The 23256-nt window shown below is 41.9% G+C and overlaps 1 protein-coding gene and 1 long non-coding RNA gene across 2 annotated transcripts in view; one reads left to right on the top strand and one right to left on the bottom strand.

The window, feature by feature from the left end:
* The window catches only part of emc3 (ER membrane protein complex subunit 3), a 36957-nt gene extending 19484 nt beyond the window's left edge, over positions 1-17473 (top strand). Inside the window, exons 6-8 of the mRNA XM_070895579.1 lie at positions 1674-1753; positions 12039-12121; positions 13727-17473. Coding sequence (XP_070751680.1) covers positions 1674-1753; positions 12039-12121; positions 13727-13855 — 292 coding nt within the window. The 3' untranslated portion in view covers positions 13856-17473. The remainder of the gene's footprint in view (positions 1-1673; positions 1754-12038; positions 12122-13726) is intronic.
* The window catches only part of LOC139277299 (uncharacterized), a 31558-nt gene continuing 9707 nt past the window's right edge, over positions 1406-23256 (bottom strand). The window contains exon 2 of the long non-coding RNA XR_011596067.1: positions 1406-3491. This is a non-coding gene — a long non-coding RNA (uncharacterized lncRNA). The remainder of the gene's footprint in view (positions 3492-23256) is intronic.

Genomic DNA, 23256 nt, shown 5'->3' with positions numbered 1-23256 from the left:
ACTGAATGTTCTGCCAGCTGAATTTTCCTTGCCTTGCTTGAAACAAACTTGCTTGTGATGACACTTTCAAAATTATTTTTTTGCACCATACTTTCAAAAATCCAATAAAACTTTCACAAGTTAAGAAATGGAACCTTCTGGGCTAATCTAATTTACCATATTAATGAACCCAAAGATACATTTTTAAATAGTTAGCTTATTGACTTTGAGCCTCATTTTCAAATCCTATCTCCGCTATACATCTCCATATGCACTCTCTTCTCCAACAGTGTATTACTCCTTATTCTGCCATCAGTGGCGATTCCTTCAACCACTCTACTTTCAACTTCTGCAATTCCCTCCCCAAATCCCCCTCTTTTTTGCCATCTCTTTCTCTGCTTTCAGCCCTCTCCTGCTCAGTGTTCACCTTTATCGTTCTCTAAAGTGCTCAAATGTTTTTCCTTGAATCGGGAGTGGTATAGAAATGCAGGGATTTTAATAAGAATGGAAGGGGGGGGCAGGAGGAGAAACAGAAATTTGATGGCCAAACATAATTTTTAGAAGCATTTTAAAAAGTTGTGAGGGACAGAGATTGGGGAAGGAGTTGCAGAATCTGGGCACAATGTCTGAAGGAATGACCACTAATGGTGAAACCAAGAGTAAAAAGAAAAACACGGTGCTTTAAAATGCTCCCTTTTTCCAATGGGTGGGGCCCATTGACAGGGATCATTATTCTCTGTAACTGATAACCATTTGGCTTGTTCAGTACCACTTTAAACATCCATTAAAGCAGGGCTGCAAGTCAGGGTCATTAAACTATTGAGACTCCAGTATGGATTCAGTAGATCTATTGATTTTTAAATGGGAACAATTGGGTCATTCAAGACTCCATTAAAATCCTCACTTGTTTTGTATTAAAGATTACTGAATCTGTTTCTTCATTCCCACTTTTAGACTCTGTCTTCTACTTGGTGTCCTCCTTTTCCTCTGTCAAATACTTAGTCCTTCTCACATAGATAAACATCTATGTAATTGTAAGTTGATATTGTTGACATAGGCAGAATGTAGAGGTTTAAACTGTAGGTTGTTGCCCACACAGAGCATCATTGAAGTGAGGTTATGACTGTGCAGAAGTGATGGGCGCTCTCAATGGATCTGTTGTGATGGAATTGTAGTTCTTAACCAAAGTCTGGGCAACTAAAAATACAATATACTCTCTCTTTATTGTCAAGCACCAGCAGCTTACTGGTGTAGCAGTATGGCTCCAAGTTCCTACCTAGTCTGTAATTGTCACCGTGCAGGTTTGCAAGTAAAGAACGGCCAGCAGTCACTGCCTATGGAGCCATACCCTAGCATGATCTGCCCTTAGACCAAGAGTCTGTAGGGAAATGAAATATTGAGAAATTGGAAGAAGAAAATAAACAGAGAAAAAAACTCAATTTTATTTTGGTTGAGTGAGTTCGATCAGGTCTTTTCCTGCTCGTTGGAGCACAATTTAGAAGCAAAGTACAAGGAAAAATACATAATTGGGGATGCCTTGATGTTGCTAGAACACACCTCCCTGACTGGAAGAGGATGTCTGGTGTAGCAAGAGGTATACAAAGTTGAGGAGAGCGAGGAACATTCACATTTACTTCTAACATGTTTTTCATTCCTTTGAAACTAATATTACGTTGTTTTTTGTTTTTACTTAGGGTGAGCTCTGCATCTTGGTACTTCCTGAACGTGTTTGGACTCCGAAGCATGTATTCCTTACTCCTGGGACAAGATAATGGTAAACAGTAATTTAAACACTTGGTTATTATGGTGCATATTGTGTGTTTGGGGTGGGAGGTGGGTAAAGGAGCAGGAGGAAGGAAGCTTAAGCCTGGCTGATCTACACATCCAATGATTTGTAACTAAATGGCATTAGTAGAGAAAGCAATTCATCTACATAATTTTGTGATTGGTGAATCGTTAAGGAGCAACAAATGAAAATAGCCATGTTTTATTTAGATGAGGGTAGGGAAGAAGAGGAAAGAATCTGAAATTAAGCATGCACAATTTCATCATCATAGGGAGTCCCTCGGAATCGCGGAAGACTTGCTTCCACTCCTGAAATGAGTTTTTTGGTGGCTGAATAGTCCAATACGAGAGCCACAGGTGGGACAGATAATCGTTGAGGGAAGGGGTGGGTGGGACGGGTTTTCCGCACGCTCTTTCTGCTGCCTGCGCTTGATTTCTGCATTCTCTCGACGTTGAGACTCGATGCTCAGCGCTCTCTTGGATGCACTTCCTCTACTTAGGGCTGTCTTGGGCCAGTGTCAGTGGGGTTATTGCACTTTATCAGGGAGGCTTTGAGGGTGTCCTTGTAGCTTTTCCGTTGCCCACCTTTGGCTCATTTGCGATGAAGGAGCTCTGAGTAGAATGCTTGCTTTGGGAGTCTCATGTCTGGCATGCGAACTATGTGGCCAGTGGAGCTGATAGTGTGGTCAGTGCTTCAATGCTGGGGATGTTAGCCTGGACGAGGACGCTGATTTTGGTGCGCCTGTCCTCTCAGGGGATTTGTAGGATCTTGTGGAGATATCATTGGTGAGATTAATTCTTCAGTGACTTGAGGTGTCTGCTGTACGTGGTCCATGTCTCTGAGCCATACAGGAGGGCAGGTATTACTCAGCCCTGTAGACCATGAGCTTTGTGGCAGTTTTGAGGGCCTGGTCTTCAAATACTCTTTTCCTCAGGCAGCCGGAGGCTGCGCTGGCGCACTGGAGGCGGTGTTGGATCTTGTCTTCGATGCCTGCTCTTGTTGATAGGAGGCTCCCGAGATATGGGAAGTGGTCCAAGGCGATGCCGTGGATCTTAATGACTGGGGGACACTGCTGTGCGATGGGGACAGGCTGATGGAGGACCTTTGTCTTACGGATGTTTAGTGTAAAGCCCATGCTTTCGTACGTCTCGGTAAATACGTTGACTATGTCCTGAAGTTCAGCCTCTGTATGTGCGCAGAAGCAGGTGTCGTCCGTGTACTGTAGCTCGACGACAGAGGTTGGGGTCGTCTTGGACATGGCCTGGAGATGGCGCAGGTTGAACAGGTTCCCACTGGTTCTGTAGTTTAATTCCACTCCAGTGGGTAGCTTGTTGACTGTGAGGTGGAGCATGGCGGCGAGAAAGATTGAGAAGAGGGTTGGGGCGATGACGCAGCCCTGTTTGACCCCGGTCCAGACGTGGATTTGGTCTGTGGTGGATCCGTTGGTAAGGATCACGGCCTACATGTCGTCGTGGAGCAGGCGGAGGATGGTGAGGAACTTTTGGGGGCATCCGAAACAGAGGAAGACGCTACATAGTTCCTCACGGTTGACCGTGTCAAAGGCCTTTGTAAGGTCGAAGAAGGCCATGTATAAGGGCTGACTCTGTTCCCTGCATTTTTCCTGTATCTGTCGTGCTGCAAAAATCATGTCCGTTGTGCCTCCAGGATGGTATGTTGCCTCCCAGGTGCAAGGGTCAAGGATGTCTCTGAGCGGGTGCAGGACATTCTGAAAAGGAAGGGTGAACAACCAGTTGTCGTGGTGCATATAGGTACCAATGATATAAGTAAACGGGATGAGGTCCTACGAGACGAATTTAGGGAGCTAGGAGCTAAATTTAAAAATAGGACCTCAAAAGTAGTAATCTCAAGATTGCTACCAGTGCCACGTACTAGTCAGAGTAGGAATCGCAGGATAGCTCAGATGAATACGTGGCTTGAGGAGTGGTGCACAAGGGAGGGATTCAAACCCCTGGGACATTGGAACCGGTTCTGGGTGAGGTGGGACCAGTACAAACCAGACAGTCTACACCTGGGCAGGACCGGAACCAATGTCCTAGGGGGAGTGTTTGCTAGTGCTGTTGCGGGGGGAGTTAAACTAATATGGGAACCTATGCAGAGGGAAATAAAATGGAGGCAGAAGCAAAAGATGGAAAGGAGAATAGTAAAAGTGGAGGGCAGAGAAACCCAAGGCAAAAAACAAAAAGGGCCACTTTACAGCAAAATTCTAAAGGGGCAAAGTGTGTTAAAAAGACAAGCTTGAAGGCTCTGTGCCTCAAGGCAAGGCTATTGGGAATAAGGTGGACAAATCAACTGCGCAGATAGCAGTTAACGGATATGATGTAATTGGCATCACAGAGACATGGCTCCAGAGTGACCAAGGCTGGGAACTCAACATCCAGGTGTATTCAACATTTAGGAAGGATAGGCAGAGAGGAAAAGGAGGTGGGATGGCGTTGCTGGTTAAAGAGAAAATTAATGCAATAGTAAGGAGGGACATTAGCCTGGATGATGTGGAATCGGTATGGGTGGAGCTGCGTAATTCCAAAGGGCAGAAAATGTTAGTGGGAGTTGTGTACAGACCGCCAAACAGAAGTAGTGAGGTTGGGGACAGCATCAAACAAGAAATAAGGGTTGTGTGCAATAAAGGTACAGCAGTTATCATGGGTGACTTTAATCTATATATTGATTGGGCTAACCAAACTAGTAGCAATGCAGTGGAGGAGGATTTCCTGGAGTGTATTAGGGATGGTTTTCTGGACCAATATGTCGAGGAACCAACTAGAGGGCTGACCATCCTAGACTGGGTGATGTGTAATGCGAAGGGACTAATTAGCAATCTTGTGCGAGGCCCCTTGGGAAATAGTGACCATAATATGGTAGAATTCTTTATTAAGATGGAGAGTGACACAGTTAATTTGGAAACTAGGGTCCTGAACTTAAGGAAAGGTAACTTCGATGGTATGAGGCGTGAATTGGCTAGAATAGACTGGCAAAGGATACTTAAAGGGTTGACGGTGGATAAGCAATGGCAAACATTTAAAGATCGCATGGATGAACTTCAGCAATTGTACTGAGAACTGGGAAGATGGCTCAATCATGGCTAACAAGGGACATTAAAGATAGTGTTAAAGACAAGGAAGAGGCATATAATTTGGCTAGAAGAAGCAACAAGCCTGAGGACTGGGAGAAATTTAGAATTCAACAGAGGAAGACTAAGGGTTTAATTAAGAGGGGGAAAATAGAGTACGAGAGGAAGCTTGCAGGGAACATAAAAACTGACTGCAAAAGCTTCTATAAATATGTGAAGAGAAAAAGATTAATGAAGACAAATGTAGGTCCCTTGCAGTCGGATTCAGGTGAATTTATAATGGGGAACAAAGAAATGGCAGACCAATGAAACAAATACTTTGGTTCTGTCTTCATGAAGGAAGACACAAATAATCTTCCGAATGTACTAGCGGACAGTGGGTCTAGTGAGAAGGAGGAACTGAAGGATATCCTTATTGGGTGGGAAATTGTGTTAGGGAAATTGATGGGATTGAAGGCCGATAAATCCCCGGGGCCTGATAGTCTGCATCCCAGAGTACTTAAGGAAGTGGCCCTAGAAATAGTGGATGCATTGGTGATCATTTTCCAACAGTCTATCGACTCTGGATCAGTCCCTATGGACTAGAGGGTAGCTAATATAACACCACTTTTTAAATAAGGAGGGAGAGAGAAAACGGGTAATTATAGACCGGTTAGTCTGACATCAGTTGTGGGGAAAATGTTGGAATCAATTATTAAGGATGAAATAACAGCGCATTTGGAAAGCAGTGACCGGATTGGACCAAGTCAGCATGGATTTATGAAAGGGAAATCATGCTTGATGAATCTTCTGGAATTTTTTTGAGGATGTAACTAGCAGAGTGGACAAAGGAGAACCAGTGGATGTGGTGTATTTGGACTTTCAAAAGGCTTTTGACAAGGTCCCGCACAAGAGATTGGTGTGCAAAATCAAAGCGCGTGGTATTGGGGGTAATGTATCGACGTGGATAGAGAACTGGTTGGCAGACAGGAAGCAGATAAACGTGTCCTTTTCAGAATGGCAGGCAGTGACTAGTGGAGTGCTACAGGGCTCAGTGCTGGGACCCCAGCTCTTTACAATATACATTAACCATTTGGATGAAGGAATTGAGTGTAATATCTCCCAAGTTTGCGGATGACACTAAACTGGATGGTGCTGTGAGGAGGCTGCAGGGTGACTTGGACAGGTTAGTTGAGTGGGCAAATGCATGGCAGATGCAGTATAATGTGAATAAATGTGAGGTTATCCATTTTGGGGGCAAAAACACAAAGGCAGAATATTATCTGAATGGTGGCAGATTAGGAAAAGGGGAGATGCAACAAGACCTGGGTGTCATGGTTCATCAGTCACTAAAAGTGAGCATGTAGGTACAGCAGGCGGTGAAGAAGGCAAATGGTATTTTGGCCTTCATAGCTAGGGGATTTGAGTATAGGAGCAGGGAGGTCTTACTGCAGTTGTACAGGGCCTTAGTGAGGCCTCACCTGGAATATTGTGTTCAGTTTTGGTTTCCTAATCTGAGGAAGAACGTTCTTACTATTGAGAGAGTGCAGCGAAGGTTCACCAGACTGATTCCAGGGATGGCTGGACTGTCATGAGGAAAGACTGGATCAACTGGGCCTTTATTCATTGGAGTTTAGAAGGATGAGAGAGGGTCTCATAGCAACGTATAAGATTCTGACGGGACTGGACAGGTTAGATGTGCAAAGAATGTTCCCGATGTTGAAGTCCAGAACCAGGGGACATAGTCTTAGGATAAGGGGTAGGCCATTTGGGACTGAGATGAGGAGAAACTTCTTCACTCGGAGTTGTTAACTTGTGGAATTCCCTGCCACAGAGTTGTTGATGCCAGTTCGTTGGATATATTCAAGAGGGAGTTGGATATGGCCTTTACGGCTAAGGGGGAATCAAGGGGTATGGAGAGAAAGCAGGACAGGGGTACTGAGGGAATGATCAGCCATGATCTTATTGAATGGCAGTGCAGGCTCGAAGGGCTGATTGGCCTACTCCTGCACCTATTTTCTATGCTTCTATAACTGCACAATTTATAGTGTCTTTGATTGCCTTATTGGGGGAATTTAGTATGACAATTAGTTTTCCTGTAGCAACTTGTATTGTGTTTTAAAGACTATCTCAAGAGACTCCTCAGCACATCAGACTCTTAACACCAGGAATAGAAAATCAAAAATAACAGCTGGGTGTGAGTGAGCTGTGGGCTCAAGCACAACTTTGTTCTAAAGGCTCCATAGACTGACATCTTTGACTCTTATCAGAACCTCAAGGTTGTGTTGTAGCCTTGTAATGCATCACAATCCAGCCATTGTCCTTTTAGTCAGGTAGATGCTAAGGATCCAATGACACCAGTTGAAGAAAAGCATCGAGTTCTCCCAATGCCTCCACCAACATTCCTCCCTCAACCAACACCATCAAAAAATAGATTAACTGGTCATCCATCCAATTACTATACCTGGGATCTTGCTGTCTCTACAGAAAATGCTGGAAATCTCAGCGGGTCAAGCAGCATCTGTGGTGCGAAAGCAGAGTTAACGTTTCTGGTAGACGACCCTTTGTCAGTTCTGATGAAGGGCCGTCTACCTGAAACGTTAACTGCTTTCTCACCAGATGCTGCTTGACACGCTGAGATTTCCAGCATTTTCTGTTTTTATTCCAGATTCCAGTATCTGCAGTATTTTGCTTTTGTCTTGCTGTATCTAATTGGGTTCCATGCTTGCTTGCATAAATCACTACTTCAAAGTGGTTCATTGTATAAGTTTTTATTTATTAGCTATATTGTGCTACGTTTTTGTTCAGCTTGAACAAACACATAGCACAATATTCAACTACAGTTTTGAAACTTTAAGCTAGGCGATTGGGGAACTATTTTCCATGTTCTCTGGCAGTCTTTGAAAAACAGGACTCTCTAATGTGTTTTGCCAATAAACCTGTGGAGTCTGAAGTTGGCAGGTGTTCCCCTTGGCCTTAATGCACATTCTCTACAGGCTGGTACCAAAACATATTTCGAAGAGGGAAAATAGGCTGGTGAATGTTTGCATTGTAATTATTTTTTAAAATCAGTGATCCATTGGTGTGTATTTAACACAAAATATGTAAACAAGAATAAAAGAAAAGTTGTATTTGTACAGCGCATTGTCATATCTTTTAGAAATGTTTCAAAATCCTTAACTGCTTGGACATGTCGTGTCGGCAAAACAGAGACTGTTTTGAGCACAGCAAGGTCTTGCAAACAAGCAGTGAGCTAAATTGCCAATGAATCTATATTTAGTTGTGTGATTTAATGGTTACTGTTGCCAAGACATCAAGCGAACTCCCTGCTCTTGAAATCGTGCCATGGATCTTTAATGTCCACTTGAAGGTCTCATCTAAAGGACAGAGGAGTATAGAAGATGCAAGTGTGTCCTAATGGTGCTAATTATTTTTGTTGAATACTCCATGGCCTGAATAAGTCTAAACGGACACTAAAATACTTGGCTACCTTATTGGGACATAGCTAAGAAAACCAGGTTATGCATGCTGAATTTCTGACCTCTTTCCCCCACTGGAGTACAAGCAAAACACATGTATTGTGCTGTGAGGTGATTTGATGGCCTGAGTGTTTGGGAAGAAGAATGTGGTACAGGAGATTCCACTTTGAATCTCTGACAACGAGCATTTGTACTTGAACATCTCCCAGAGATTGAGTGTCACGTGCCTCAGAAGCTAGGAAATTCTCTTTCCTCTCAAGGTGATTTGGCTCCCTCCTAAGAGGCATGCCAGATAATGGAAAATAATTACAGGCCTATAATTGAATTGGGAGGTTTAGATGATTAAACCTAGGATTCGCAACCTTTTTGCTTCTTGTCACTTGTTAGAAAAATTCAGTGGACCCCCTGTAACACAGCCGAAGTATTTTTTCTGTATAGAAATTTTGAAAAGTGGGGGGGAGATGGAAATCGTTTGTCCCATAGTCTGCATGGGGAGGGGGAGACCATTTGTCCCACAGTCTATAGCTGTGGTCGGTTCAGAGTTCCATCAGTTACTGGGCTTTAATGACAACAGAAGGCTCTGGAAATGCTGCGGGCCCTGCACTTCCACACAACCTGAGCGGCGCCTCTGGTAACGGTTTCGAGCCTGGAGCCCGGACTCAGTAACCAGCCCCCCACCCAATAAAGCCAGTCAGCTGCCCCGCTCCATCCCCGTACGACTGAAATCTCCCCTGCGATTGGTCCCTCAAGTTGACCAAGGGCCAGCCCCCTAGGCGGACCTCTCCAGATAGGCCCACCCCAAGAAAACAGTCGTTCTCTGGTGGACCCCGAGGAGGCTGCAGACCCTCGGTTGCAAAACACTGAAATAAACAACAGAAGTAGTATATGATGTTTTGTATGGACAAGAAAATTTCATTCATCCTATTTAGTCTTCTTCCAAAGGACCATGTAGTGCTTGTAATTCAACATTTTGAGGGAAGGGGAAAAATACAGAAAGTTTCAAGGAATACTTGGCAATCTAAAGCTGCAGTGTTCCATCGCATCACCTATGTCTAAAACATTTCATCAAATTTTACACAACAGGATGTATAACTAAAAACATGCAAGATATTTGGTAATCAGAATTAAATGATACAAACTTCAGCAAATCAAAAATAAAATGCTGTTCCTTTTTATTGTGAGCTATTCATCCCTAATTTTAAGGTTGACGTTGAATTTCTTAATGGTTTAAAAGTGCAGCATTTATTTACTCATGGAATATCAATAAAAACTCAACTCTTGGCCATTGAGTTGGAGTGAATTTGCATCTAACTAGTGTAACTAACTGATGCATATCTCCTGTTTTGAGGGTGAAAAAGGGAGAAAGTAATTTTGATCTATGATTCAGGCTGGTAATCCAGTGCCACTTGGTACATTTGGACATATGTGTAAATCCCACAAAGATCATGGGCCCAAGTTTCCACACGATAAAAAACGGGCGCCCCTCCGAGCTGGGCGCTCGTTTTTCGCGTCTAAAACGGCGCCTAAAAAAAAACCTCGCAATTCTGGAGCATTCTGCAGCTCCTTGTCTGCTTGGCGCGGTGCCCAGGGGGGCGGAGCCTACGCTCGCGCCGATTTTGTAAGTGGGAGGGGGCGGGTACTATTTAAATTAGTTTTTTTCCTGCCGGCAACGCTGCGCGTGCGCGTTGAAGCGTTCGCGCATGCTCAGTGTGAAAAAAACATTGGCACTCGGCCATTTTTCTAGTTCTTTGTAGCTGTTTAATTTTTGAACATTTTTTAATAAAAGCACATTGCCATCAGCACTTGCAGCCTTCTCACTGTCTCCTTCCCCCCCCCCCTCCCCTCCGCGGGAACGAAACGGCTGTTTAATTCCCCCCCCCTCCACGGGAACGAAACGGCTGTTCAATTCCCCCCCCCCCCCCGCGGGAACGAAACGGCTGTTTAATTCCCCCTCCACGGGAACGAAACAGCTGTTCAATTTCCCCCCCCCCCCTGCGGGAACGAACGCCTGCAGCATTCTCCCTGCCTGAAGCACTTTCACACAGGTAGGAAGATGGTTTATTTAATCTTTTCTTTGCTTATACATTTTTATTCAGGTTGGATTTATTTGTAGAAGTATAAATAAGGATTTATTGTAGAATTTAATGACTTCCCCTCCCCCCCCACCTCGTTCTGGACGCCTAATTTGTAACCTGCGCCTGATTTTTTAATGTGTAGAACAGGTTTTTCCAGTTCTACAAAAATCTTCACTTGCTCCATTCTAACTTAGTTTGGAGTACGTTTTCACTGTGGAAACTTTGAAATCAGGCGTCAGTGGCCGGACACGCCCCCTTTTGAAGAAAAAATTCTGTTCCAAAGTACAACTGTTCTACCTGACTAGAACTGCAGAAAAAAAAATGTGGAGAATTGCGATTTCTAAGATAGTCCATTCTCCACCAGTTGCTCCTAAAAATCGGGCGCAAATCATGTGGAAACTTGGGCCCATAATTCCATTCAGGACATCCGATGGAAACATTGTGATCTACTTTGGCGGGGGGGAGGAGATGCATATTTTGAGCTGTAATATCCAATTGGAGTGAAGGACAAGGAAGTGATGACAATGGTGGTCTCTTTCTTCCCCTGCCCTGGCTTTCCTGATCTGTTTTAACCATGTGCCATTTTTGGAATGAAAAGAGCAGACGATTGCCCCAGCCTCACTCCTCTAATATTGTAACTCCTGGTGTGGCTCAGGTTTGACCGGGGCTGAGTTTGCTGATTCTGGGTTGGCAGCAGTTGATTTGTCCATATCAACAATTCTGATGAAGTAAAAATCAGGAAGGGTTCTTGCTCCTTATCACAGACAAGCTGGAAAGTGTATGGGTATTGAGAACAGGACCAGATTTGGCTGTGGTGCCTCCGTACATTATAAAATAGTCAGCAAATGTCCACTATTTAACTTATGATTTTGATTTGAAGTGCCAGATTGTCACTGACACCCTTGAAACAGTGTAAGTCAGAGGCTTGAAGAAGGGATAAAATTGGGGGGAAATAAAAATTGGTTATATATTTGCTTTTTAACCACAAACCAGTTGGAATAGTCTAAAATAGTGGCATTACTGTTCTGCTGCAGAGTGATAAAACATGTATTTCAATAAATGAATTTCCAACCTTGACAAGACCATCCCGATTTTGGGCATGGAAAATAGGTGGTTGAGTCAGCCACCAATGGCACCTTGCATCAGTAACTGGCATTATCAAAGTATTTTACCACTTGTCAGACTGGGAGTGATAGGTTGGTGGTTAGGATCTAATTATACCAGTAATGAAGCAGCCTATAAAGTGTAAAACAGCAATTTTGTGTTTTCGTTCGACAGCTAAATTACTTTGGACAGTTGAGACACAACTTTGGGCTTGTGTATAAGTCATAGTCATATCATACAGCTGTGTGTTAAGTAAGATAGCGAATCAATCTTTTAATTTGTGCTCTGGATGTAGCTTGGGTACGGAGGTTGCTAATTTAACAGGGATTGCAATTTTAAATTTAAAGAGGTCTAAGTCGTATGTTTACTACTTGTACTGCTTTTTTAGTTGCAAGAAATAAATCGATTCTGAAAGAATTTATTGATTGTGGGACATGCTGTATGTGAAAAATAAAATTTGTGTAGAACAGCTGAGTGCTTTGGTCTTTTTTTCCCCCATTTTGACGTCTAATCCAGCGAATTGAAATTATCCTCTTTACCTCTTATAGCTGCAGACCAGTCTCGTGTTATGCAAGAACAGATGACTGGTGCTGCAATGGCGATGCCTCCTGATACAAATAAAGCTTTTAAGGTATGCTATTTTACATGCATTTTAATTAAAAATTCCATTGCATACAAAATGTCCCATTATAGGCTCTCCAATATTATCCTAATTATTTGCATTCTTTATGAAGTTTCTCATGATGTTGCCCTTCCCCACATGAAGGAAATGAAAACTAATTGATCAGTTATCCTGAGCCCCATTAGCTGCCAATTTGAGTGGTATTAGCAGAATCTAGGGGGGAATGGTGGTCCTCCATCGGACAAGAGATGATGTAAAATAATTTTTAGTCCTGTATTTATTTATTTTATTTTTTAAACTTCACGTTTAGAAGAGTCTTGTTTGCAACTTTGTTCTTTTTTGCTGAGACAGTGAACATAAGAATTGGGAGCGGAAGTAGACTATACAGCCCCTTGAGCCTGCTCCGCCATTCAATAAAATCATGGCTGATCTTCGACCTTAATTTCACTTTCCCGCCCAATCCCTAGAGTCCAAAAATCTACCTATCTCTTCCTTGAATATGTTCAATGATTCACCATCCACGGCCACTTTGGGTTAGAGAATTCCAAAGATTCACAACCCTCTGAGTAAAGAAATTCCTCCTCATCTTGGTCTTGAATGGTCGACCCCTTATCTTGAGACTATGCCCCAGAGTTCTAGACCCTCCAGCCAGGGGAAACCTCCTCTCAGCATCTACCCTGTCAATCCCCCTCAGAATCTTGGATGTTTCAATGAGCTCACACCTCATTCTTCTAAACACCAGAGAGATTTATTCCCAGCACTGCACCAATTGTATGTTTGAGCCATAGGAACTTTGAGAGACTGGGCTGAGGTGATTACCAAGAAAATCTTTTCAGAGAGTAATCAATTTGCACTTCCTTAAAGTGCTAACAAGTTGCACCACAGTGTCACTAACATGCCATGACCTATTGAGAAATAATGGCACAAAATTGTCACTAGAAATGACAAAAGTGAGCTGCAGCAACATTCCTAGGAGGAAATACTCGAGTAGAAGTTTGTAAGACAATGATTGATGGCACAGGGCTTTGTGGGTTAAAGCATTCTTCTAGAACATGACTGCAATCTATTCATATTGTCTGCTTCTGTGTAGTTTGCCATTCCCCAATGTCGAAAGTGGTGACAGATTGAGAAACAAAATTATTGAACTTTGTTCCTGACAACCTCATGTTCAAATGCACCACACTGAGCCATCCTGACCAGAAAGTCCCAGGATTCTGTGCTAAGTTAGTTGATTTCACCTGTAGTAGCAGTTGGGGGAGGCTATGTTTAGCTGGAAAACTCCTGGGACTGGGGTTACTATCCAGTGACCTCGATTTAAAAAGTTTGTGTGGATAAGTGAGAACAGGATTGTGTTCAGCTTTGATGTGCTCCACATTCAAGCAGTTTGCCAACACTAACTTGTAGACTTTTATGTGAATAGCCACATGAGATGCTGGAGGCATATGAGTACACCAGTATGAATGAGCATTTCTAAGGAAAAGAGGGAGAAAATTGAAGGGAGGAGAAAACCTGAACACAAGTTGGAATGAACTAGGCAATTAGAAATCTAAAGTGGGTGGAGGGGGGGTGGAATTAATACTCAATTGTATGTGGTTCATGGTTTTTATTCTGTAGGCTGAATGGGAAGCTTTGGAAATCACGGATCATCAGTGGGCCTTAGAAGAAGTTGAAGAGGAACTCATGGCCAAGGACCTTAATTTTGAAGGAATGTTCAGCAAAGAGATGGAAACATCGATGTTCTGAGGCACCTTAACCAGTGGCCCCTAATTAACCTCCTACTACCTTGCCTTGTATTTGTAGTAAGACTGATATTTCTCCTGACATCTTTAAAAATTCACTTGAAAACATTAGAAACGTTTGTTACAGCTTCAAGTTACACAAACCACTGACTTGTTATCTTACTGTGAATTTGGAAGTCATTAGTGTAAATCAGTATCTTGTATTGATACTAGAGAAGAATAGATTGTATTGTTTCTTCCAACAACTTAGGAATTGACTCCCACTGTTCATCCATAAATGTGCAAGTTCTTGAAGTCCATGACCAAATGTATTGAATCCACTTTTTGTTTATTGAAGTGTGAAAAATACTGTTCTTGTGTAGGTAAGTGTGTTTCTTTGGATAACACTTGCTGTTGCAGTATGTTGCATTGGGTTTATCCTGCATCGGTCAGCGTTCAGAAGCGAACTGCATTGAATGTTCACCTTGTGTCTATATGTTAGCATCTATCAAGTTCTCTTGTTTTTGTAGTTAATGCTATGGGGACTGGAGTAAATAGCTCTGAGAATTCTTTTCTCCCTTGGATGATGTGTTGCTATCTTGATTGATGTAATGAAAAGTTACAAGTGTAGCATGTTGCATAATGCACATTTTGGTGGTTTGAGGGGGATTGGGAACTATTTTGTGCCCAGCATAACGACCCCAATTAATCCAACATACCTGGTTTTTATTTTTAAAAATTCAACTAAAGATTTCTTCAAAGCTGAATTTCTTGCAAACTCATGGAAATTGAATTACCACAGGAAACAGCGACTAGAGGTGTCAAACTGAGATCAAATGCACATTTGCATAAGCATTACCGTCAATGTAATTGTACTTCACTTTTTGGCTTTTCTATTCCTGCAATTTCACATCTGATCAGCATCATAGATTGATAACTCTCAGATGGCCGCTTACTCTCGTAGTGTAAGGAGGGCAGTCACCGTTAATTGTTAAAGCACTCATTACACAATACCATCATTTTTTTTTTTGCTTTAGAAATGTAACCTTGCTAGAACTCTGCTTCAATGTTTTGAAATATCCTGTTTAGTAATTGCACAATTTGAAGTTCACTTATTCAGTATATGTATTAATTCTGATGCCTGAAGCCACCCATTTATGCTAGGGATTAGTGGAGAGAACTGGCAGCTGCCCCCAACCCTTTCATCTGACTGCAATCCTATATAGCGCAGTGCACAGCTGAGTCATTCCTACCAGGAAAGTCCCAAGTTCAATTTTTGTCTGTGCGGTTACCTGATCTTAGCCATCAAATATGGAATTTAGAAATCAGAAGAAATTTCTTTACCCAGAGTGGTGAGAATGTGGAACTCGCTATGACGGAGTATAGATGCATTTAAGGGGAGGCTAGATAAGCACATGAGAGAGAAGGAAATAGAGGGTTATACTGATAGTTAGGTGAGGAAAGACTGGAGGAGGCTCGAGTGGAGCCTAAACGCCAGCATGGACTGGTTGAGCCAAATTGCCTGTTTTTGTACCGTATATCTTGTAGCCATGGTGGTGACTGGGAAACCTCATTTGATCCTGGCCTACTTCATTCAGGAAAGGGAAAAATCAGCCACTGTTCCTATTTCTGACCACTACCTGACAATCCATGTTTGAAACAACTCATCTGTGTGGATATTGAAGAGACCATAAATGCACTCTTATGGTAGTACATTTCAGTGGGCTACTCTATCAAAGCCTGCATGTGAAGACTGGGCATCAGGCAAGGATTTGTATGCCAGCAAGTAAGAAATTAACTCATTCTCCAGAGGAATGGAAAAGAAATTGGCAATATAAATGTATTTGACTTTTTTTTTTTAATCTTCAGCAATCCCCTGCCTGGTAGCTCATTGTGGGGAAAACCCTAAGTAGGAGGTTTGAAAATAGATTTTTTTTTTCCCCCCAAATGCAGTTGGGATTAAGCTGTCAAGTCCCCACCTATTTTTCTCTCCATATTTTTGAATTAGTCCAAGTCTTGGACCTAAGACTGAGGTGGAGCTGAATCAAATCAGAAATGTGGGGGGTGGGGTCTCATTGTTTCCAAAACCAATCAGAAATTTGTCTAAATTTAAATATGATGCCAACATTCTTTTCCTATATTAATTTCAGTTTGCAAACTATCTTTCTCCCACCCCTCACCCCTTACATGATTTCTGGCATGCCTCAGATAGAAACCATCCAACAAATAGAAGTTTTTGTCTGCGTTCTGGTATGATTCGTAACCAGTGTTGCGCTTGACCTTTTGGTTTTTCTTTACTGATTTTTTTTTTTCATGAGCTCACCTTTCCTGATGGAGCTCACTTACAGTTCGATACTGGTTTTTCAGATGCAGTTAGCCATTCTTCACTTTTGAGCCCAGAGAATGAGTTTAATGATTGTTGGGAGTTATCACAGTTGAGCTCAATCCTTTTGCTTCCCCCACCCCCCCAATCCAGTTTGTTTGGATGCTGATCCAAATCATGCCTCTATACCACCTCAGCTGAGTTTGGTATATAACTAGCGATTGAACCTGAGGCATTAATGGGCTTTGTGGCTCCGTATTGCACTTACAGTCTGAGTCACAGGGGCAAGCTGTGTTTTTTTTTTAAAAAAAAGACTGCTTACTTTTATAAGTGAATTGCATTCTGTTGACAGATTTATTGGCTGTCATGAATGGAAAGGTGAAAATCCCATGGTGTTTTTGAGAATTGCCACTTGATATTAAATCAGTGACCTTGTGTATGTGCACTGGCAGATAAGTTTGTGTGCATTTTGCTAACAATCCTAACAGAGCAGTGCATTAACATTGCAAATGAAATCTCCTTCAGTTTGCATTGTACCCAAATTTGGATGCCCTCTCTGTAGTTGAGCATTTTTTTGTGCCATATATTCCAGCACCAGTGCACAATGTTGCTCACTTGTACCTTGTGTAGCTGTTCTGTATTTGGGAATCATTATGTACTGTATTCTACTTGCTTGCCCTGTCATGGAAATTTCAGAAAGCACCATGTGGCCTCCTCTTCAGTGAGTAAATCAAAAATGGAATGATGGGTTTTTTATTGGAAGCGGCCAACTCCTGTTTTCCAGGTTTCTTCTCAAATTACAAATCTCTCTTCTGAACTGGCAATTTGATGAATACGAGCATCCCAAGTACAATAACTCCCTCTGTGGTGAAATTTCATGCATTAGAATTGAGAATAACTTGTACAATAGTGTAACCAGCAAACTGGGTTTGGCTTGCATAATTAAAAAATATTGTATACTGTTGCTGACCTCCTGATCAGGGCTATCCTTTACTTGCTATTTCCAATACTGAAACATGGAGTTTCAGTGCTCAGCTTCGGTTCCAGCATCTCTTGCTCCAACACCATGTATAAGCAGCTCTGATTAGGAAAGCCAAGAGCTGAATGGTTAACTGCATCTGTAATTTCCCTCCCTCAAATACTTTGCAATATCCCAATCCTGTAGTTCCCTGACATGATGTCTAGTTATCTGCAGTTAAATTGTGAAAGGTATGTCGTCTCCACTCAATGATGTGATTTAGTTTCAAACGTGAGTTTTGACCATGTAAAAAGACGTTTATTGCTATTTCATCACGGGAGCAATAAAGGAGACATCTTCAATCTGACCACAAACGTGTCTTTATTGGTGTTTTACACTAGTTTCAAATCCACGATTTTATAGTTTTAATGTTTAGTTGGATGTTCATTATAAAAATTACATTTATGGTTGTTACCAAGTGAGGTCTAAAAATTCATATGCTTTGTTAACAGAAGAGATGTTTCTGACAGCATTCCATTCTTGAACCTTTTTGTAACTTAATCTCACTCCTCCTTGACTTGCAAAAAATGTCTTTGGTTTGCAGCCCATCCCGTGAATTCAGGAGGTGTAATTATTGCATTAGTAATACGTCAGATGAAAGATTGCGATCTCTGGTACCTGTAATATTGGTGGTTAAATGTACTTTCTGTGTTAATACAGTAAAGATAATTGGGATTTCTCTGTAAATGTTATCTTTGTGGGAGTAAATATCAGTAATAAGTTATTGACTGAGCTATCGTATTAAAACCAATGGCAGTTGACATGATCATTGATGTAACGACTTGCTAATTTCTGCTTGAGCTCTAAAACACCAAGATTTTATAACAATTTTCCATAGGTAATTAATAGACTTGATGGGTTTTCATAGATTCATTTTGTTTCTGGTTTGTGTTGTTTAAATAATTTAGGTTGCTGAAGTGACTCTCATTAGTCTTTCTGGAGTCGGAGTACACGTGAACGTCATCTCTAGGGTTAGATAGATTTTATTTATTTTGCGTCCCCGCACAAGTTTTTCAACTGGAGTTGTAGAAATTCATAACCTGTTGTTAATCTTGAAAGTATCCGATAAACATGGTCCTGAAATCTAACTTTTTGACACATTCAGAGCAGAGCGTCAAAGCCGAGCTTTCTTAGAATCTGGGCAGAATTTGTCAATGGTCAAATGCACAGTTTAAATTCAGTCATGCTATTGGTTTCTCGGAGTTTGAAGGTGGAAACAGGGATTTTAATTTGTTCAGATGCACATGAATGGCATTTTATAGTGACTATAAATAGCCGACTGACTCTCACTGTTCAGGTTCAAACGTGAAGAATGGCCACGTAGGCAATGTATCTGTTGTACCCCAGCAAAGGTAAGCAACTTCAGAAGAAAGGGAGGTTTTTTTTTGATTGTATGTAAATATATGACTGAAGCACACTCCAGTTCACTCTTCTATGGCTAAGAATTGCTATTGGTGCAACACCACCTCAGCTGCAATTACAATTTTTAATTTTAACTTCAGTGAACAGATACAAGAAAACCCATTTTTCAAATATATTAAGTTTGTGTGTGCTCTTGAATTATAGGGCCCCTTCTCAAAGATAAAAAGGTGAAAACCTTGTGGAACCTACATAGTTGAATAACATGACTGATCCTTGTATGAATTGTTGACCTTTCTCATTGTCTGGTTTGCAACTATTTTTTTATATTCACTCTGTAAAAAGTTGTTCCCATATTTAATAACCCTATTCTCAGCTACTATCTGCGTATTATTTTGCAGACAAAAAATGGCAGTTTTGTATGAGATGTTATTTTCAATATCTATGTAATAAAGTTTTTAAGTATGAATACTTTTAAGTGTGACATGATTATTTCTGAAGGCCTCGAGGTTTGAAGTATGTAGTTTTTGTATAGTACTGGTGGAAATAGATAAACAAGTGATCAATACTATTATTGGACAATCTGGTTGCCAAAATTAAGACTAGTGGCGTGTTTAAAAATTTACAAACATTGTGGAGTCCTGGTTGTGCAACACATTCATTTGGTTACTGATGTCTCTAGTTGAATCGATGGATGAGTCTCCGTTGTGGGTGAGTTGCTGGGAGACCAGCCCAACACTGGATGCACCTATACGGTTACACATTGCACTGAAAGCGGGTAAATGAGTTGACTGATCTCATTCCTCAAATTAATTCAAACCGACCTTGGGGACACAACACCATTGTGATCTGTTGGTGGCTGTGTCTTCCCAGGTGTCTGGGTTAACAAGATTTTAAGGTAGCCTTTAGTGTCTTTATAGCGTTTCATCTGTCCATCTCTGTTGTGATAGCCGGACTGTAGCTTGCAGTAGAAAACTGCTTTGGGAATTCTATAATTAGGCATGCAAATGACAAGCTTAGACCAGATGAACTGGGCCATTTTCATTGTCGCCTCTATTTCAGTTATGCTGCAGTGCTTGACAACATCAGTGTTCGGAACCTACCCTGCCACTTATGCCAATGATGCGTCCTGGACAACGCAAGTGGAAATGGTTAAGTCGCCAGAGCAAAATAGGCTGATATCAAATGGATATCCTGCAGAGTTTGAACAAGTCATTGACAAACAGCATATCGGTTGTCGCATTACTTTTAATTTTGGCACAAAGCCGATGAAGATGCCTATATCTGTGTGGTATCCAATAAAGATTACCCATAATAGTTCTTTGAGTCCCATGAGCAATACCACAGCAAATGGTATGCTGAGGGGCGTTGGGGCAAGAATGCAGCTGCCTTTGACGCTATTCGCAACTGCAAATGGTGGCGACGCACAACTTTGATCCAGTACCTGAGGCTTTCATGTCAATATGTGGCTGCCGGACAACGTTCGGAAATCTACCAGGACATCCGAACTTTAGAGGAATCTCCCACAGTCCATCATTGTTCACTGAATCAAATGGCTTTGTCAAGTCAACCAAAACCAGAGGTTCTGGTGCTCTTTTCTACAATTCTGCTGGATCTGGCAGGCTGAAAAAAAACATCTTTGATACTCTACCACCAACCTGAAAGTCATTGGCTTTCTGGGAGAATTTTTTCCATCAATTGTTGATTCCATGAGGCTTACTACCTCTAGGACAAATTATTTCATCTTGTGTAGGCAAATGTGGTAACTCTTTTTGCTCACAGGAAGGTCTTACAAATGGCAAAGCGATGAATGACCAGCCAATCTGTTATGGTGTTGGTTGAGGAGGAATGTTGGCCAGAACACAGCTCCTGCTGTTCTTCGAATAGTGCCATGGTATGTTTTACATCTACCTGTAGTACTGAAACTCTGTTTAATGTTTCAGAAGGACAGCAATAATGCAGCATTCCCTTAGTACTTAATAATGTGCTCAAGTTGACCCACATCCTGCTGACTTGAAAGTGAAATTGTTTAGTAGCCTGCGAATATTGGGGAAGGTGAACATTATTTTGAAAGAGGAGCTTGTACAGCCATAGTAAAAACCATAGATAGCACTCTTCCACTTTTGCATCTGGCCTCCCAAGACAACAAAAGCCTGCTTGTCTGCAGCATACGAATAATGAGCTCAGCAGTCTTTAATCTGGCCCTCATGTATAGATCCCATCATCATTGGCAGTCCCTCGGAATCGAGGAGGATTCGCTTCCACGCTGAACAGTCCAATACGAGAACCACAGACTCTCATGGGTGGGGCAGATAGTCGTTGAGGGAAGGGGTGGGTGGGACTGGTGGACTGGTTTGGCGCATGCTCTTGGCGATGACACTCAGCTCGGCGCCCTCCCGGATGCATTTCCTCCACTTAGGGCGTTCTCTGGCCAGGGACTCCCAGGTGTCAGTGGGGATGTTGCACTTTATCGGGGAGGCTTTGAGGGTGTCCTTGTAACGTTTCCTTTGCCCACCTTTGGCTTGTTTGCCATGAAGGAGTTCCGAATAGAGTGCTTGCTTTTGGGAGTCTTGTCAGGCTTGCAAACAATGTGACTTGCCCAGCGGAACTGATCAAGTGTGGTCAGTGCTTCAATGCTGGGGATGTTGGCCTGGCCAAGGACGCTGATGTCGGTGCGTCTGTCCTCCCAGGGCATTTGTAGGATCTTGCGGAGACATCGTTGGTATTTTTCCACTGACTTGAGGTGTCTGCTGTACATGGTCCATGTCTCTGAGCCATACAGGAGAGCAGGTATTACTACAGCCCTGTAGACCATGAGCTTGGTTGCAGTTTTGAGGGTCTGGTCTTTAAACACTCTTCCTCAGGCTGCACTGGCGCATGGGAGGCGGTGTTGAATCTCGTCGTCAATGCCTGCTCTTGTTAAGAGGTTCCCGAGGTATGGGAAATGGTTCACGTTGTCTAGGGCCACACCATGGATCTTGATGACTGGGGGGCAGTGTTGTGCTGCGAGGACAGGCTGGTGGAGGACCTTTATCTTACGGATGTTTAGCATAAGGCCCATGCTTTCGTACGCCTCAATAAATACGTCGATTATGTCCTGGAGGACAGCCTGTGTATGTGCGCAGACGCAGGCGTCGTCCGCGTATTGTAGCTAAACGAGAGAGGTTGGGGTGGTCTTGGATCCGGTCTGAAGATGCCGAAGGTTGAACAGGTTCACAGTGGTTCTGTGGTTTAGTTCCACTCCAGCGGGGAGCTTGTTGACCGAGGTGGAGCATGGCAGCAAGGAAGATTGAGAAGAGGGTCGGGACATGGATTGGGTCTGTAATGTATAGATCCACAGTACAAATGGCTGGTGTAGAAAGTGGAAAATTTACAATGCTGTAGCCAGGATCTATCTCCTGCTATACCTGATCTTGGAATGTTTGAAAATGCCTGCATTTGATGACCTTCATCTTGAGCACAAAAAAAAACCTTTTTTTTAAATTTGGTTATGATATTTGTATTGTATCTTGCTTGAAAAACAGTCCTGCTGAGTTTCCTATCTTGGTCGTGTTGCTATGGAAGAGGAGTTGAACAGAGTTGAAATACTATCAAGACAAAAAGATGAAAATCAAACTGCCAGTAAATGCTTAAAACCGACAAGCCAAGTATAGAATGCACTGGATTGTGGGGAGACTTTGAAGACGAGGGAGAAAATAATGAAATAAAGTTTAATTCCAATAGCAAACTTGATTGGTAGTTAAATGTTGTTTTCTCACTCTGCTTCTAAACTTTATTTAAAGTGTGTTCCAAAATGATCCCCATTTATTTTAGCTAAAGGAAATGGATAACGAGCAAATATATTCTATGGCTTTCAAAAGCTCTAATAAAGCCCATTTATAGCAGAAATGGCTAACCTGAAATTTCATGTTATGCAAATTGACCAAGATATTTAGTGACGTCGTCCAAAAATACTGTTCATCTTTTAAATTGTCCAAAATGTTTTTTCTTTCCTCTTAAAAGTCACAATTGACTGCCTCCATTCTTGTAAATCTCTCTTTTAAAAGCTTAACAAGAGCATGTAATGCATTATAAATTGTTCACTAAACAATTCCATATTTGATGATGTGATCTCATTTTTATTGATACCGTCAATAGCGTCTGTAAAGTCAATGTATCATAAATTATTAAATGCCTAAAATATATCATCCCAATAATGCACTCCTACGTCAACTTGGAATCATCCTCTTAAACAGTTCAACTTCCCACAAGCAATACTGTGACATCTGTGTGTGTGTGTATAGCTTTAATATATATATTTTATATTAATTCCTTTTTCACTTCTGAGAAATGCCACGGGAGCTCTTGTGTTATAGCTATACAGTTAGTTTTTATTAAAGTTTATGTAATTTTACATTTTTTTTTAAAGTGTTGATCTGTTTGAATTGTTATTTCACGCAAGAACACAAATGCCCATCAGTAGCATTGAAAATACAAGAAACCTCCCATTATGATTATGCCTCATACAGCTCAGCATATAGGCAGTAATCTATCCCCAGTTTCCAGATTATTGTTTGTACAGTAGAGTGGCTTGCTAGGCCACTTCAGAGGACTTTAAGTCAATCACACATCCTAGACTAGGCAAGAAGATTGGTTGAACCAATTGGGGTTTTCTCTTATGGTCATTTCTTATTCAGATTTCTTGAATTTAGTTACATAACTTGTATAGAATTTCAGTTAGACCACA

Source organism: Pristiophorus japonicus, chromosome 12 (genome assembly GCF_044704955.1).
Source record: "Pristiophorus japonicus isolate sPriJap1 chromosome 12, sPriJap1.hap1, whole genome shotgun sequence".
Classification (NCBI taxonomy): Eukaryota; Metazoa; Chordata; class Chondrichthyes; family Pristiophoridae; genus Pristiophorus; species Pristiophorus japonicus.
This window is presented reverse-complemented; position numbering and strand designations above follow the sequence as displayed.